We start from the raw sequence: 14155 nt of genomic DNA on the forward strand, positions 1-14155 counted from the left end.
GGAGATGAGGCTGAGATGTGTTGAGTTTGATGTAGAGAGATAAACTTGAGATAAGGCTGTTGATGGGAATGGGTCTGAGGTATAGGCTGACGGTAAGGGGAATCGTTAAAATTAGTTGGGAGGTGGGACTAGAGTAGAAAATGGCTAACCAGGAGCTGATATATATTAAGAATATGTATAGGGTTGGAGGGGGGATGAGAAAGTGGCATAAAAAATGGGTTGATGTTAGGGAGGGCCTTAGGGATTTTGGGTGGGCCTGGAGAAGGAATTGAGCTTTTCCCTTCCCTCCACGTGGGTCTTGCTGCCTGAAAGTTCACAGTGGGTTCAACTTGGGTTTGGGTGGAACCAGATCTGGGTCCTAGCTTGTCCTGGTAGCTCCGCCCCACACGAAGGGCCAAGCCCAGGCGGGGGGTGGGGGGGTGTGCATGGCGACAGCCAGCTGAGCCATTGGGGGTGGAGAGGGGATGGCCAGCAACAGGGAAATGCTGAAGGCGCTGGGGGCAGGGAGTTCAGGGGTTAAAAGCCATGGGTAGAGGCTGAAGTTTGAGGCAGCTGGCAGTGGAAGCTCTCCCTGAGAGGGGAGAAAGGACACGGAGAGGGTAGAGAGGGGCGGGAGCGTTCACCAAGGACCCAGCTCGCTGGAGGGCAGGGGTGGAAGGACTGGCCACCTGGTGTGAAGAGCTGCAAGCCAGAGCCCCAGGTGAGGGAGGTGTGCAAGCTGCCCCTCCCACCACGTTCCTGGGACTCTCCCCCCCCAACCAAGAATGGCACTTGGGGAGGGGCTTGCAGATTCCAGGGTCAAGGTTTTCAGAGTAAAGGAGAGGACGTTCAAGATTGGGAAACGCAGAGCAGGGTGGGTAGGGAGTGTCCAGAGATGGGGGTTCTGGCCAGCGCTTGGCACCCTCTTCAACTTCTCAGGCTCCGCCCGCCCTGCCCCCCACCCCAAAGTCACCACGTGGCCCCTGGCCGCCGCAATCGCTTTCCTGAAGGTGGCCTTGTCAGAAGGTAAGAATGCGCGGGAGTGGAGGCCGGGTGGCCACTCCAGACCATGGTAGGAGGGGGGGAGGGGGGAGGGGTGGGAGGGGGAAGGGGAAGGGGCGTGGGAACCGCGAGCTCCGCCCCCCGCCCGCTCGGGGCCGGGTCCCACCGGGACACAGGAGAGCTTCCTGCTTGTCCCTGCGTGACCTGGTGTCCCAGTTGGGGTCAGTCCACTCTCCCCACCGACCGCAGACCCTCTCCCAGCTCAGATGGGCTCGCCCTAGTTTTAAGTCTTCTTCGGGATCTTCCGAACCAGCCCGTTTGCTGATTGTCCTACTCTGCATTGGAAAGCCCACCCCCAAGGCCCTCCCACGTTCAAGGCCTCCCCAGAGTTACAAGAGACAGACATGGGTTCAAATCCTGACGCTGCCACGTTGAGCAAGTAACTTAGCTTCTTTCTTTCATCTGTAAAAATGGGAACATTAAGTCCTGACCACAAAGGGTGGTTGTGAATATTGAAATGTAATGCATGTAATGTGCTCACCGCCTGGCAGACAGAAGGGACTATAAAGTTAGTTGTTATTACTACTTTATTGGTAGTATTCTGTCTCCGTTCTCAGGCCCTTCCAGAACCTTCTAGATTGTTCTTTAATCCTTGAGGAGACCCCAAACCTATCTGGTTCCACCCAGAGTTGGTCCGCAGAGATTCCTCTCCTCACATTTAAGCCCCCTTTCCCTGCCTTTGCAGGCAAGTTCTCTGGAAACCCCATTCATGCATCACTCATTCATTCAACAAACAGCTGAGCACCAGGCAGAGTGCCGTGTGCTGTAAAAGCAGAGACAGAGTTCCTGCTCTCAGCACCCAGAGCCTAGAGGAGATGGATGCAGACATTATTCAAACAATTACCCAAATAATTAGATAATAATTAGTTAGAACTGCGACACGAGGTGATGGCTTCAAGGAGCCAAGCCAGAAGCCCAGAGATATCATGGCAGCTCCTGGCCTGGAAAGGCCCCCAAAAGGCTTCACCCTTGAGCTGAGACCTGAAGGAGGGAGGGGTCCTCAGGCACCCATCACCACCCTTGGCCTGAAGGTGGGGTAGCTTCTCTCCTTTGGTGACACACCTAGGACTCCCATGTCCCCTTCTGGGTGCCATGCCCCGGGGCTAGGAGCTCCACATGCATCGTCTTGTGGAATCCTTAACAGCCTTATGAGGTAGGTGCACTATAATTACTCCAGTTTCACAGCTGAAAAACCCACGACTCTGAGAAAGCAAAGTCCCCAGCAGTGCCTGAGTCAGGATTCTAGTCCATGTCGCCTGGGCTGTCTTCCACACCCTGGACTTTATGGTCTGGCAAACCATCTTTATTAATTTCAACCGAATGGTCTTCTTAGAGGCAACTTTTTTTTTTACTTAAAACATATTTGAAGTTTCTATCACTGTTCTAAATGGAAAACAGCATCCTTTGCTATACATAAAAGGTAAGAGAGAAAAATCAATTCCACACAATGAACAAAAACAATGTTTATTGTATTGGACCACCTGAAACTGCCTATAGTTGACCCTTTTTGACCTCCCCTAAAATAGCAATTGCAGATAGTTCAACTTAATTTTGGGGTTGCCAGCTGAAGGTAACCTTCTGCTTCCTCCTGGTTTTGAAAGGTGAGCTCAGCAAGACAAGAGAGGTGTTGAAAGGATATTAGCACCATCGTGAAACTTTCTCCTGACAAAATCAGGTTTGAAAGAGAAAGGAATGATGACTCAGTTTCTGAGGGTGCAGTTAATAGCAGTCCCCACTTACTGAGTGCTTGATCTGTGCTAGGTCCTGTGTGTGTCTTGGATGTAGGATCTTACTGAACCTACAACTACCCGAAGAGAGACAAACGATTACTTTTCCTTCTTTACAGCTGAGAAAACTGAGGTTGGAGACTTGTACCCGGCCAGAAAGTGGCACATTCAGGATTAGACTTTCTCTGTCCCTGTGTTGCCTGCTGCGCCTCTAATGCCAGGCACAGTGCCTGGTACACACAACATTCATTGCTTGAGTAGCTGCTGTGTGCCAGACATCGCTAGGTCCTGGGAATGCAGCACTGAATAAAGCAGTTCAGGTGCCTGTGGTCAGTGCAGCTTACAGTCAAGAAGAGGAGATTAAACGTAAACAAAATATAAAGAGAAAGGAATAGTGATTGTAGCTATGATGAAACTCAACTTGGGAGATGTCATAGGGAATGACAGGGGGCGGGGAGTTTAGGAGGGGCAATATTAGACCAGGTGACCAGGAATCTGGGAAGGCCTTTCTGAAGAGATGACATTTGAGCTCAGCTCTCAGAGTCAAGAGGGACCCAGATACGCAGTCTTTAGATTCTGAGTGCCATCCAGTAGACTATTTCACGTATATAATGTCTTCTACCTGTGCTGTCCAATGTGGTAGCTACTGGTCATGTGGGGCCTTGAACATTTCAAGTGTGACTGGTGTGACTGAAGAACGGAATTTTAAATTTCATTTTAATTAATTTAAATTTAGATAGCCCTATGTGGCTAGTGGCTACCATACTGAACAGGGCAGGTCTAGAGAAAGAACTGTCCAGAAAGAGGAAGCAGCAAGCACAAGGGATCTGGTGTGTTTGAAGGACAGGTCCATGGGTCTGGAACAGAGTGAGTGAAGAGGAGAAGTGGGAGATGGGGTTGAAGAGATAGCAAGGGTCAGATGATGCAGAGTGCTGCGAACTTTGTATCTGGGTGGGGGGGGTTAGCCTATGAATGGTACGTAAAGTCATGAAAGCACTCAGTAAATGTGTGTTGAAAGGATGGAGGGATGGAGGGATGGAGGGATGGAGGGATACTGCCTGTGTAGATGGGTAGGTTAGGCTCACTTCTACATCCAGAAATCAATCCCTGTGTGGGCCAGGAGAGAGATTTCAGGTAGGAAGAAAGTCAGGCTTCTGCTCACCCATCAGAAGCACCCTCATTCCATGAACTCTTCTTTTAACCTCCAGTGGAGTGTTTGTCACTTCTACAGAAAAGGACATCACCACGTTGCCCTGACTCATCTCTACTGCATAGAAAATGGCAACTCCCAGAGGCCAACAAATGAATCATCAGTTCCTGGTCACCCAGAGCAAAATTCTGAGTCTCTCCCCAAGCGCATGAACCACAACACCGGGCCTCCTTCCCCCGTGAACCCCAATTCTCTAACATTTTCTCTTCTTTACCAGGCATCTCTCAGCAGTACCCCAAGATTCTCAATGGCACCAGTGGGACCAATGGGTTCCTCCCCGGTGGCTACACCTGCCCCCCCCCCCTCAGCCTGGAAGGTAGCCCTACTAGTGCAAGGCGGCTGCTCTGGGGGGGGGGGTCCTGATCCACCCAACATGCGTCCTCACTGCAGCACACTGTCTTACGGAGTATGTGGGGGCCAGGGGAGCATGGGGTAGGGATGAGACTGAGACTGGGGTGGTGGGCGGGTGGAGCTGAGTTTGAGGATGAGGTTGGAACTGGGTTGGGATGGGCATGGGGGAGAGAATGAGATTTGGAGCGGAGATGGGGAGGTGGGTATGGGAATGGAGTCAAAGTAGAGGGTTTGGGTGGAAGTGGAGTTGAGGATGTGGAAGGAGACATGTTTGGAGATGAGGAAGGAGGGATGGGGGAGGGTTAGATTGGGGATGGGAACGGAGATGGGCTCCTGGGCTCCTCTAACCACCGCCTTCGTGCACCCACAGCGGGTACAGAGTATACCTGGGCAAGGACGCGCTGGGGCATGTGGAAGATGGAGAGCAGGTGAGGGAGGTAGTTCGATCTAGTCCCACCCTCTATACCAGATCAGCCCCACCCACCTGAACCATGACCGCGACATCCTGCTTCTGGAACTGCAGTCCTCGGTCCAGCTCACGAGCCAAATCCAAATCCCACCCTTCTCCCACCACGACTGCCTCCCCGCTGGCACCTGCTGTCCGGTGTCTGGTTGGGGCACCACCACCAGCCCCCAGGGTTTGCGCCCACACAGGTGGCCTGAGGTCTCACAGAGCGGCCAGGGAAGCTGGGGCAGAGAGGGGAGGGTAGGTTGGAAGAGGAGTTTTTATAAATAAAAATAGATTTAGTTATATATGTGATAAGTCAGATATCACAGATATAATATATAAAGTTATATATATATCCTTTATGTAAATATAAAATATAAATATGTAAAAATAAGGTTATATAATGTTACATATAATAGATAATGTATCATTTTATATATCCTTTATAGCATATATAAGTATAAATATAAAGTTATATATGTTATATATCATATATGATATAGTTATATATCCTTTATATAAATATACATAAATTTATGAATATAAAGTTATAATCACATATAATATGTTATATATATAAAATTATTTCTTTTTTATAAATATATATAAATTTATAAATATATAAAAATATATACTATATAGTATATGTTCATGTTATATGGGCGTGCCTAATAATACATCTGTATATAAATACGTAAATGATAGAAATTAGATTTATTTCCTAAGCTATAAACGATATATTTATGTATTTATTTAAATAGATTTGTGGGATTTCCCTGGCGGTCCAGTGGTTAAGACTCCACGCTTCCACTGCAGGTCTCAATCCCTGGTCGGGGAACTAAGAACGCATGCTGTGCGGCACAGACTATATATATATATATATATATATATAAAATATTTAAATATATAAATATTATCATTTATGATTCAGAAAATAAATTTACTATATCAATTATATTTATTAAATATAATAAAGTATAAATAAATATATCTTTTGGATATAAATTTTATTTATATATATATATATATATATATATATATGAATATAAAGTTGAACCCTATAGCAACAAGAGCCCTTTGCATCTCCGGAGCAGTCCTTAGTTCTCCCCTAGTCTCATTACCATATCTTTCTTCCCAGCATGTCCCATTCCTCTTCCTACCACTCCTTCCTACTCTCTCACATCTCTTTTCATCTCTCCTCCTCCTGGTGTTTTCCTCATCTCCAATTCTCTCTCACCCCTTTGCCTTCCTATCTCTTCCCAACACCTTCTCTCTGTCTTTCCCCATCACTTGCTTCACCTCTCTCCTCATCTACCTCCCCTTTTATATCTCATAGTGAGATATATTTATTTATCCCTGTCCCATTCCTCTCCATCTTTCTCTCCACTTTTCATCTTTTCTTCCACCTCTCCCCCCATTTCTCTCCACATTTCTGTCTTCCATCCCTTTACCCAGATACATATCCAATCTCTTCTCCCATCTTTCTCTTCCCATCTTTATTTTCTACCAACTCTCTGCCCACCCAGCTTCCACCCCGTAGCCTGTCCAGAACAGACATCCTTAGACCTTCCTCTCTCTCCTTTTCAGTGAGTTACCCCCAAACCCTCCAATGTGCCAACATCAAACTATGCTCAGGTGAGGAATGTCATCAAGTCTACCCGGGGAAGATCACACCCAACATGCTTTGTGCCGGCACAAAAGAGGGTGGCAATGACTCCTGTGAGGTGAGGCCAAGGGGTGGTGGGTTGCCACAGGCCACGTGGTGGGGACAGATGCTTGGGGAGAAAGATTTGCTTCCAGCCTTGGGCAAACCAGTCTTTGCAAGGTGAGATATCTCCTAGCATAGAGGGTCAAGATAAAAAGGGGGTACCCATGGCTGGCAAACAGAATTCATCTTAAGCCTGGGCTTTGACTGACAGTGGCTGCCCAGATCCTTGTGTTGAGATGTATAAACGTTGGGATTCATTTGGTTGCAAGTGACAGAAACCCAACACAACCAGCTTAAACAAAACCCTGGCTTTTGTAACTGAAAAGTCCAGGGTGTCTTGTTTCAGGCACGGGTGGATCCAGGTGCACAGATAATGTTTAAGAGTCTGTCTCTCTTTAACTCTCAGCTCTTCTCTCTTCAGTTTTGGCTTCATTCTCAATTAAACTTTTCCCATGCCATAGCAAGATGGCCCCAGCAGCTTTGGGCTTACATCCCACCCTCTAAGGAACCATCTTTGAAAGAGAGAACATCTCTTTTCCAACTGTGTACATAAACACTTTAAGCATGATTCTCACTAGGCTGACTTAAGTACAGCTGACCCCTGAACAACACAGGTTGGAACTGCACGGGTCCATTTATAACACAAAGTTTTTTTCAGTAGTAAATACTACAGTAAATACACAATTCAAGGCTGATTGAACCTGTGGACGCAGAACCTCAGATACTGAGGAACAGCGTATATAGAGGGCCAATTATAAGTTATAGGGGGAGTTTCACTGTGCAGAGGGTCAGTGCCCCTAACCTTTGTGCCGTTCAAGGGTCAGCCGTATTGTGTCCTGAACCACCACTCTGGCCAGAGCTGTGGGATTCTCTGATGGACCAAGTCTGAGTCACGTGACTAGCCGTGGGGGCGGGTAGGGGCAGGGGCAAGTTGCATGGATTGAGAGTGGTTGAGAGGGTGTACCCCAAATGAAAAAAATCAAGAGGCTGTCATCAAAATAAGGGGAAATGGATACTACACGGGCAATAAAAACCCAACGTATGTCCAATAGAGGGGGCTTCTTAGATTGAGTTTTGGTTTCGTGGGAAAGGGTATGATAATGAACTAATGATATGAGTAATTAGTAATTTCTGCCCTGGGCCCAGAGGGAGAAGTGGCAGTGCAGGTATGTTGCCTACCCTACCAGGAATGTGGCTGGATTAACCCAATAGTAAGACGACACCAAGGAACCATGAAGCTGAAGCAGGGTTGGGAGGTAGGGAGGGGTACAAGCTGGGGTTTGGGGCCAGAGAACCAAGAACAGGTTTATGAGGTAAGCCACCACCAATTTAATGAGACTGAGGAACAGAAAAACAGGGAGAGACACAGAAGTGTCTGTCTGTCTCTCTCTATCTGTCTCAGCGTCTATCTCTGTCAATTTCTCTCTTTACCAGTCTCTCTGTGTTTGTCTCCTTATCTCTGTTTCTGTTGCTCTGTCTCACCCTTTCTCCATATTCCTATCTCTCTTTATCTCTGCCTCCGTGTGTGTCTCTCCTTCTGTTTAGGACCCCTTCCCTCTCTCTTTCTCCCACTCAGGGCGACTCCAGGGGTCCCCTGATCTGTAATGGAACACTCTATGGCATCATCTCCTGGGGAGACTTGCCATGTGGACAGCCCAACCGGCCTGGTGTCTACACCCGAGTCTCTCAGTGTGTTACATGCATCCAAGAAACAATCCGAAAACGTAAAACTCGGGAGTAGAAATGGACGAAGGGCCCACAGTAAAAGGCGGGTTGGCTTCCCTGCCTCCTTACTCGGTTTGCCTAGCCCTTCTCTGTCCCTCCCAAAGTGTTCCCCTTGAACCAGTGACCCATGTTTTCAAAATACCCAATCCCAGCGGACATCACTGTTTCAAAAGCATTCAGTTACTTTCAGCATCATGGTCTCCCAGACGTTGCATCCCTGAAACATCCCAGCCCCCTGAACGTCCCAACCCAGACAACGTCCCAGATCTCCCAACTGTTTAACGTCTAGATCACCATCTGAATGTTCTATCTGTGGAACACTTAAATACCTCCATCAACCCATCTCAACAATATTCTATGTCCCATGAACAAAACTTCCTTGACAACATCTTATACCCCAATTTGCTGCCTATATTCTAGATGCTTCTATGTTTTGTGCTCAAGAGGGTTCTAGACTCCCAAGACATTTCTTCCTGAAAATAGTCTCTTGTGTGCAGGATCTTCTGCTCTGACAATATTATATATGCACCTCTGATTCGTCACAGCTAACAATGGAGCCTCACCATGGTTCATTCTTTCAAATGAACCTGAGGAAATTCCTGGAGACATTTCTGGGTCTCCCAAATTGTCCCATTCCTACCTACCTTCTACATTCTGCCAATATTCCCTATGTCTGAATCCCCATGCCCACTAAACATCAACAGCACTCTAAATTCTAGGGTGCTGGGGTCGAGTAACCCAAGGGGCCTCCATGCCGTATTGTTCACCAAAAATTCTGTTCTTTTATCTTATCCACAATCCTTGTCCTGTACCCTGTGCTGCTATATCTTTGTCTATGACTCCCAGATGCAGTGGTTAAATGCCCAGCCATGGGAATCCCTGCTTTGAATAAGTCATAAAACACAACCTCTGTTTTCTCATCTGTAAAATGGGGCTCATAATTTTCCTCATAGCACTGTTATGAGTATAAATGTTGAGCACTTACCACTATTATTATTTGCATGGTTCCCTATATAATATTTCCTTAGGCTATTAATAACAACCTCTCAAATTCATAGTGCCTAAAATGTTTTTCTCAGCAGACATTTATTCAGTGCCGATCATGTGCAAATACTCTCCTGAGTATTGGTAAATACCATTTTGTTTATTTATTCAGTCAACATTGGTTCCTATCATAAGCCAAGCACTGTTGCAGACGCAGGTAATAGACAGTGAATTAAACAGACAAAAACTTCTGCCTTTGTAGAGCATACAGTCTTTGCGGAAGCACACATTTAAAAAGGATGAATAAAGAAAAGGACTGTCAGGTGATGATATGAGTCATGGCAAAAAAAAAACTAAGCAGAGATGAAGGGTATTGGGTTTGGGAAGTGGATGGCATTGTTATTTTAAATAGGATGATTCAGGGACTTCCCTGGCAGTCCAGTGGTTAGGACTCCACGCTTCCACTGCAAGGGACACGGGTTCGATCCCTGGTCGGGGAACTTGGATCCCGCATGCCGCACGGTGCGGCCAAATAAATAAATAAATAAATAGGATGGTCTGGGAAGAAGACCTAATTGAGATGGTAAAGTTTAAAGAAAGACTGAAAGGATGGAGACAGGAAGCCTCGTGCATATCTGGCTGGGGAGCAGTACCATAAGTGGAAAGTACAGACAGTGCAAAGGCCCTGAGGTAGGAGCCTGCCTAATGTATCAGATTAATGAAGAGGGTGCAAAGGTTGGTGTGGAGTGACTGCAATAGCCCAGTGGGAGGTGACGGTGCTTGGATCAGGGTGACATCCTCGGAGGAGTTAAGAGGTCAGATTCTGGATCTGTTTGAAGGGATGGTTACAGTGTCTGCTGGTATCAATTGGAGAATGTGAGAAAAAGGAGGGTCAAGGATGATTCCAAGGCTTTGGCCTGAGCAACCAGAAGGATGGAGCTGCCATTGACTAAAATGGGGCGGGGGGAACCTGAGGGAACAGTTTTGCAGGGAAAGGTAAGGAGTTTTAGTTTTGAACTGTTTATTAGACAGCCAAGCAGCAATAAACTTGGCCCTCAGCGGATTCACAGAAAATAAACAAATACACAAACTAAATAACTACAAATTGTGATGATTTATGTAATAAGTGTGACCCATGAAGGATATAAACAGGGCTTTGTGTTAAAGAATTAGGGGGGATGGCTATTTTGAGTACGGTGGTCAGAGAGGGCTTCTTGAAGGAGGTGGCGTTTTGGCTGAAGATCCTAAAAGGTGAGAAAGAGCCATTTTTGCAAAGAATGGGGTGGGGTGGGGGGTTATCCCTGAAAGAGGGAGCCACCAGGGCAAAGTCCCTGAGTTTAGCCTATTCCAGGATCTGCAAGGAGGCCAGTGTGATCTTAGAGTAATGGCCTCAGTAGGGAAGGAGTCTGGAGGATTCAGCAGAGTCAAATACATAGGCAGGATCTTCTTAGGCTGTGGTACAGAGTTTGGTCTTTCTTCCAGTGTGACGGTGAGCCCCTGAGAGTGGTGAACATGGGAAAGATCATATCTGAGATCATACCAGTGTCGACAAAAAATTAATCAGTTGATCTAAGAAAGAAATGGAAAATTTTATTCGAGCCAAATTGAGGATTATAACTCTGGAATAGCCTCTCAGAAAACTCCACCCATTGGAGGTCAAAGCACATTTATATAAGTTTTTGAGACAGAGGGCTGTACATTAAATGGCGTATTATTGACGGTTCACACAGTCCAGATCTACTGTACCGAGCAGTAGGTCATGGGCCATCCTGCCTCTTAGAAGATGAAGAAGGAAGGTTATCTCCTAAGGAGGCTTGGTTAATGCAGGTGCACAACACACACTAAAGGGGAGGGAGGAGGCCCAAGTGGGCAGAGGCAAATTTTATGTTTAAATTTCTCTCATCTTTCCATAAAATGTGAATGCTATTTCATCATCATCATTCTGGCTTTGGGGTGGGTGGTGAAGACCAGGGGTTTGGCGGTGTGGAAGCAGGAAGATGAATCCAGGGCAGCCTGCAGTGATCGGGTGGGTGGGCAAGGGCCAGGCGATGGCTTGGGTCGGGAGAGATGAAAGGATGTGGAGGGATTGGAAAGAGAGTTTGCAGGAACATCAAAGCAGCCTAGTGGATACAGCTGGTACTCATTCATAATAGTTATGTTTTATAAAGTCACCATGAGCACTGAATTAGGGCTATTGAAACAGTGCTCCCAGGGGCATACAGGGCTGGTTTCCCATGAGCCTCTGGTCAAAATGTTTTCGTCAACCAATCAATACATCAACTGGCTTTATGTGTGTTTCTGTTTAGAGACACTTTATTTAATATATGCATTGTTGATTCATTCATATTAAACTCACAGCCAACAGCACCGTAACTTGTGCCTGAAGGAAGCTCACGTAACACACGTGTATTTTCTCTGCAAGGCATGTCACAGCATTCTTGCACTCAGGAACACCAGCTGGCCCTTCAGTGCTATGCTGGGGGGCCATTTTAAACAGCCAAATCACCAGGAAAAAGCAGAAAAATGCAAAAATGTGGCGCTAAGTAGACAGTGAAAAGGACACTTGTTTATCGTGTGAGAGCTGAACCGAGAAGGCAGAGTGTTACTTTGTTCAGCCCCAGCTGGGAACATGCACTTGGGCGACTCAAACTTTCACCACTCTGGGAGTGACTGCAAATGACCACAAAAGCCCCGCAAGTACTGGTTTTGGGGTTACCGATAGATTTTAGTGAGTAGGCAAGTTTGCAAATACGGAATCCGTGAATCCGAGGATCGACTGTATACGTGGGGGTGAAGGTGAGGGACATATCAAGGGCGACTCTTCCATCATCCCTGGTTCCTTCAGGGGGAGACTGTATGTTCATGTTTTAAAGCAAAAGAGGGTGGAGTCCAAAGGATCTGGTTTTGGATGGAAGGATCTTTATCTTTTAGGAGCCTCAGTTTCCTCATCTGACACTAATAGGACCTACTGTGCAGAGCTGTTGGGTCAATTGAGTGAAAGACTGACATTTAAAGGCTCTGCACCCAGCAACTTCTGAATTAAGGAGCCTCATTGATGGAGAAGCAGCACAGTGTAGTGAAGAATATTGTTTCTGGGGCCAGACTGCCTGGGTCTGAAGGCCAGCTTTGCCACTTATTTAACTGTATATTGCCTTCTCCACGCCTCAGTCTTCCTATCACTCAAAGGGGTATAACAATGGTACTTAGCACCAAATGGCTTAAAGACCATAAAGCTAAAGGTCAAACTATAAAGTTAATAGAAGATAATGGCAGCTAAAAAATTTTTATGACTTAGGGATGAGGGAGGACTTTTTAAAACTTCAGAAGGTCTAATCACAAGCAAAACTTGTTTACTTCGGTTATATCAAAGTTAAGGATTTCTGTTCAACAGAAGACAATACGGACAAAATAAATAAGTGGGTGACAACCTGGGAGGAGAAATTTGCAATCTGCAATATTGATCTGGGATTGCTATCTCAAATGTGCAAAGAAATCCCACACATAATTAAGAAAAATGTTGGAGGATATGAATGAGAGATTTATAGAGGAGGAACCCCCCCCAAAAATCATATGAAAAGATGATCATACTCATGAGTTATGAAGAAAGGCAAAGACAAATAACATATCACTTTATATTTATTAGATGGATTAAAAATCTTTAAATAACCCCAAACATTGACAGGGATTTGGAGACACAGGAACCCTGGTGCACAACTGGTGTGAATGTAAATCGGTGCAGTTATTTTGGAAAGTAATTTGGCACACTTTGGTCAAATTAAATATATGCACACCCTAGGACCCTGGATGTCTGTCCTAGGGCAATGATCATCATAAAGGGGCAAATAAAAGTTGTCCACCACTGATCTGTTTGCTATGTTGGGAATTAGAGGAAAGCTGGGTACCCACTAATGGGGTTGTGGATGGTAGGATGTGGTAGAGACAAAGATGGAGGACTACACAGCAGTTAAAAGCAACAGATTAGATGTGCCCAAAACAACACGAACAGAATCTTAAAGGTATAGTGCTACCAACTACAATGGTGAAAGTTAAAAAGAATGACAAGACTAAGTGCTGGTGAAGATGTGGGGCAACTAGAACACTAACACATTGCTGGTGACAATGCAAAAGGGTACAACTAACTTAAAAATTTTGGGGTAATTTCTTATAAAGTTAAGCAGACACCTAATATGCCATCCAGCAATGCCACTTCTAGGTGTGTGCACAAGAAAAATTAAAAACATATGTCCACACAATGATTTGTATATGAATGTTCACAGAGGCATGATTTGTAATAGCCAGAAACTGGAAGCAATCCAGATATCCCACAATTGGTGAATGGATAAACAAATTGTGATATTTCCAGGCTGTGGAATACTGCTCAGTAATAAAAAAAGAATGAACTATTCATAGATAAATGCAAAAACATGGATGAATCTGAAATGCATTATGCTAGTGAGGGAAGCCAAATATTTATATGATGTCCTAAAAAAGGCAAAGCTATAGTGGCACAAAGTAGATCAGTGATTGCCTGAGGCTGGGGTGGGGAGGGGAGTTTTTGCAAAAGAAACACAAGGCGGCTTAAGGATTGAGGGGCTGGGGTACTTCCCTGGAGATCCAGTGGTTACGACTCTGAGCTTCCAATGCAGGGGGCACGGGTTTCCTGGTTAGGGAACTAAGATCCCACATGCTGCACAGCACAGCCCCCAAAAAAAAAAAAAAGGATATTGGTTATGGTGGTGGTTACATGATTGCATCCGATTTCCAAAATTCACCAAACTGAATACTTAAAATGAACGGATTTTATTTTATGTAGATAATATTTTATTTAAAAATGAAAAAAAGCACAGTTCTGAGCTAAAAAAATAAATAAAAGAATAAGCTATGTACCACAACACCATTGACATAAACCCAAAGTACATAAAACAATTACAATTTGTTTTGTACACAAAACTATACACAAG

The 14155-nt window shown here is 45.5% G+C and overlaps 1 protein-coding gene across 1 annotated transcript; it reads left to right on the forward strand.

Moving 5' to 3' along the window:
- Positions 1-466: 466 nt before the first annotated feature.
- KLK13 (kallikrein related peptidase 13) lies at positions 467-12668 on the forward strand. Its single transcript, XM_082437995.1, is given in 9 exon segments — positions 467-1005; positions 4196-4277; positions 4279-4315; positions 4317-4384; positions 4700-4775; positions 4781-4967; positions 6365-6501; positions 8062-8223; positions 8227-12668. Coding segments are annotated over 9 exon segments (1014 nt in total). The 5' UTR covers positions 467-764; the 3' UTR covers positions 8251-12668.
- The last annotated feature ends 1487 nt before the right edge of the window (positions 12669-14155 follow it).

Source organism: Balaenoptera physalus (assembly GCF_965194825.1).
Source record: "Balaenoptera physalus genome assembly, chromosome: 19".
Lineage (NCBI taxonomy): Eukaryota > Metazoa > Chordata > Mammalia > Artiodactyla > Balaenopteridae > Balaenoptera > Balaenoptera physalus.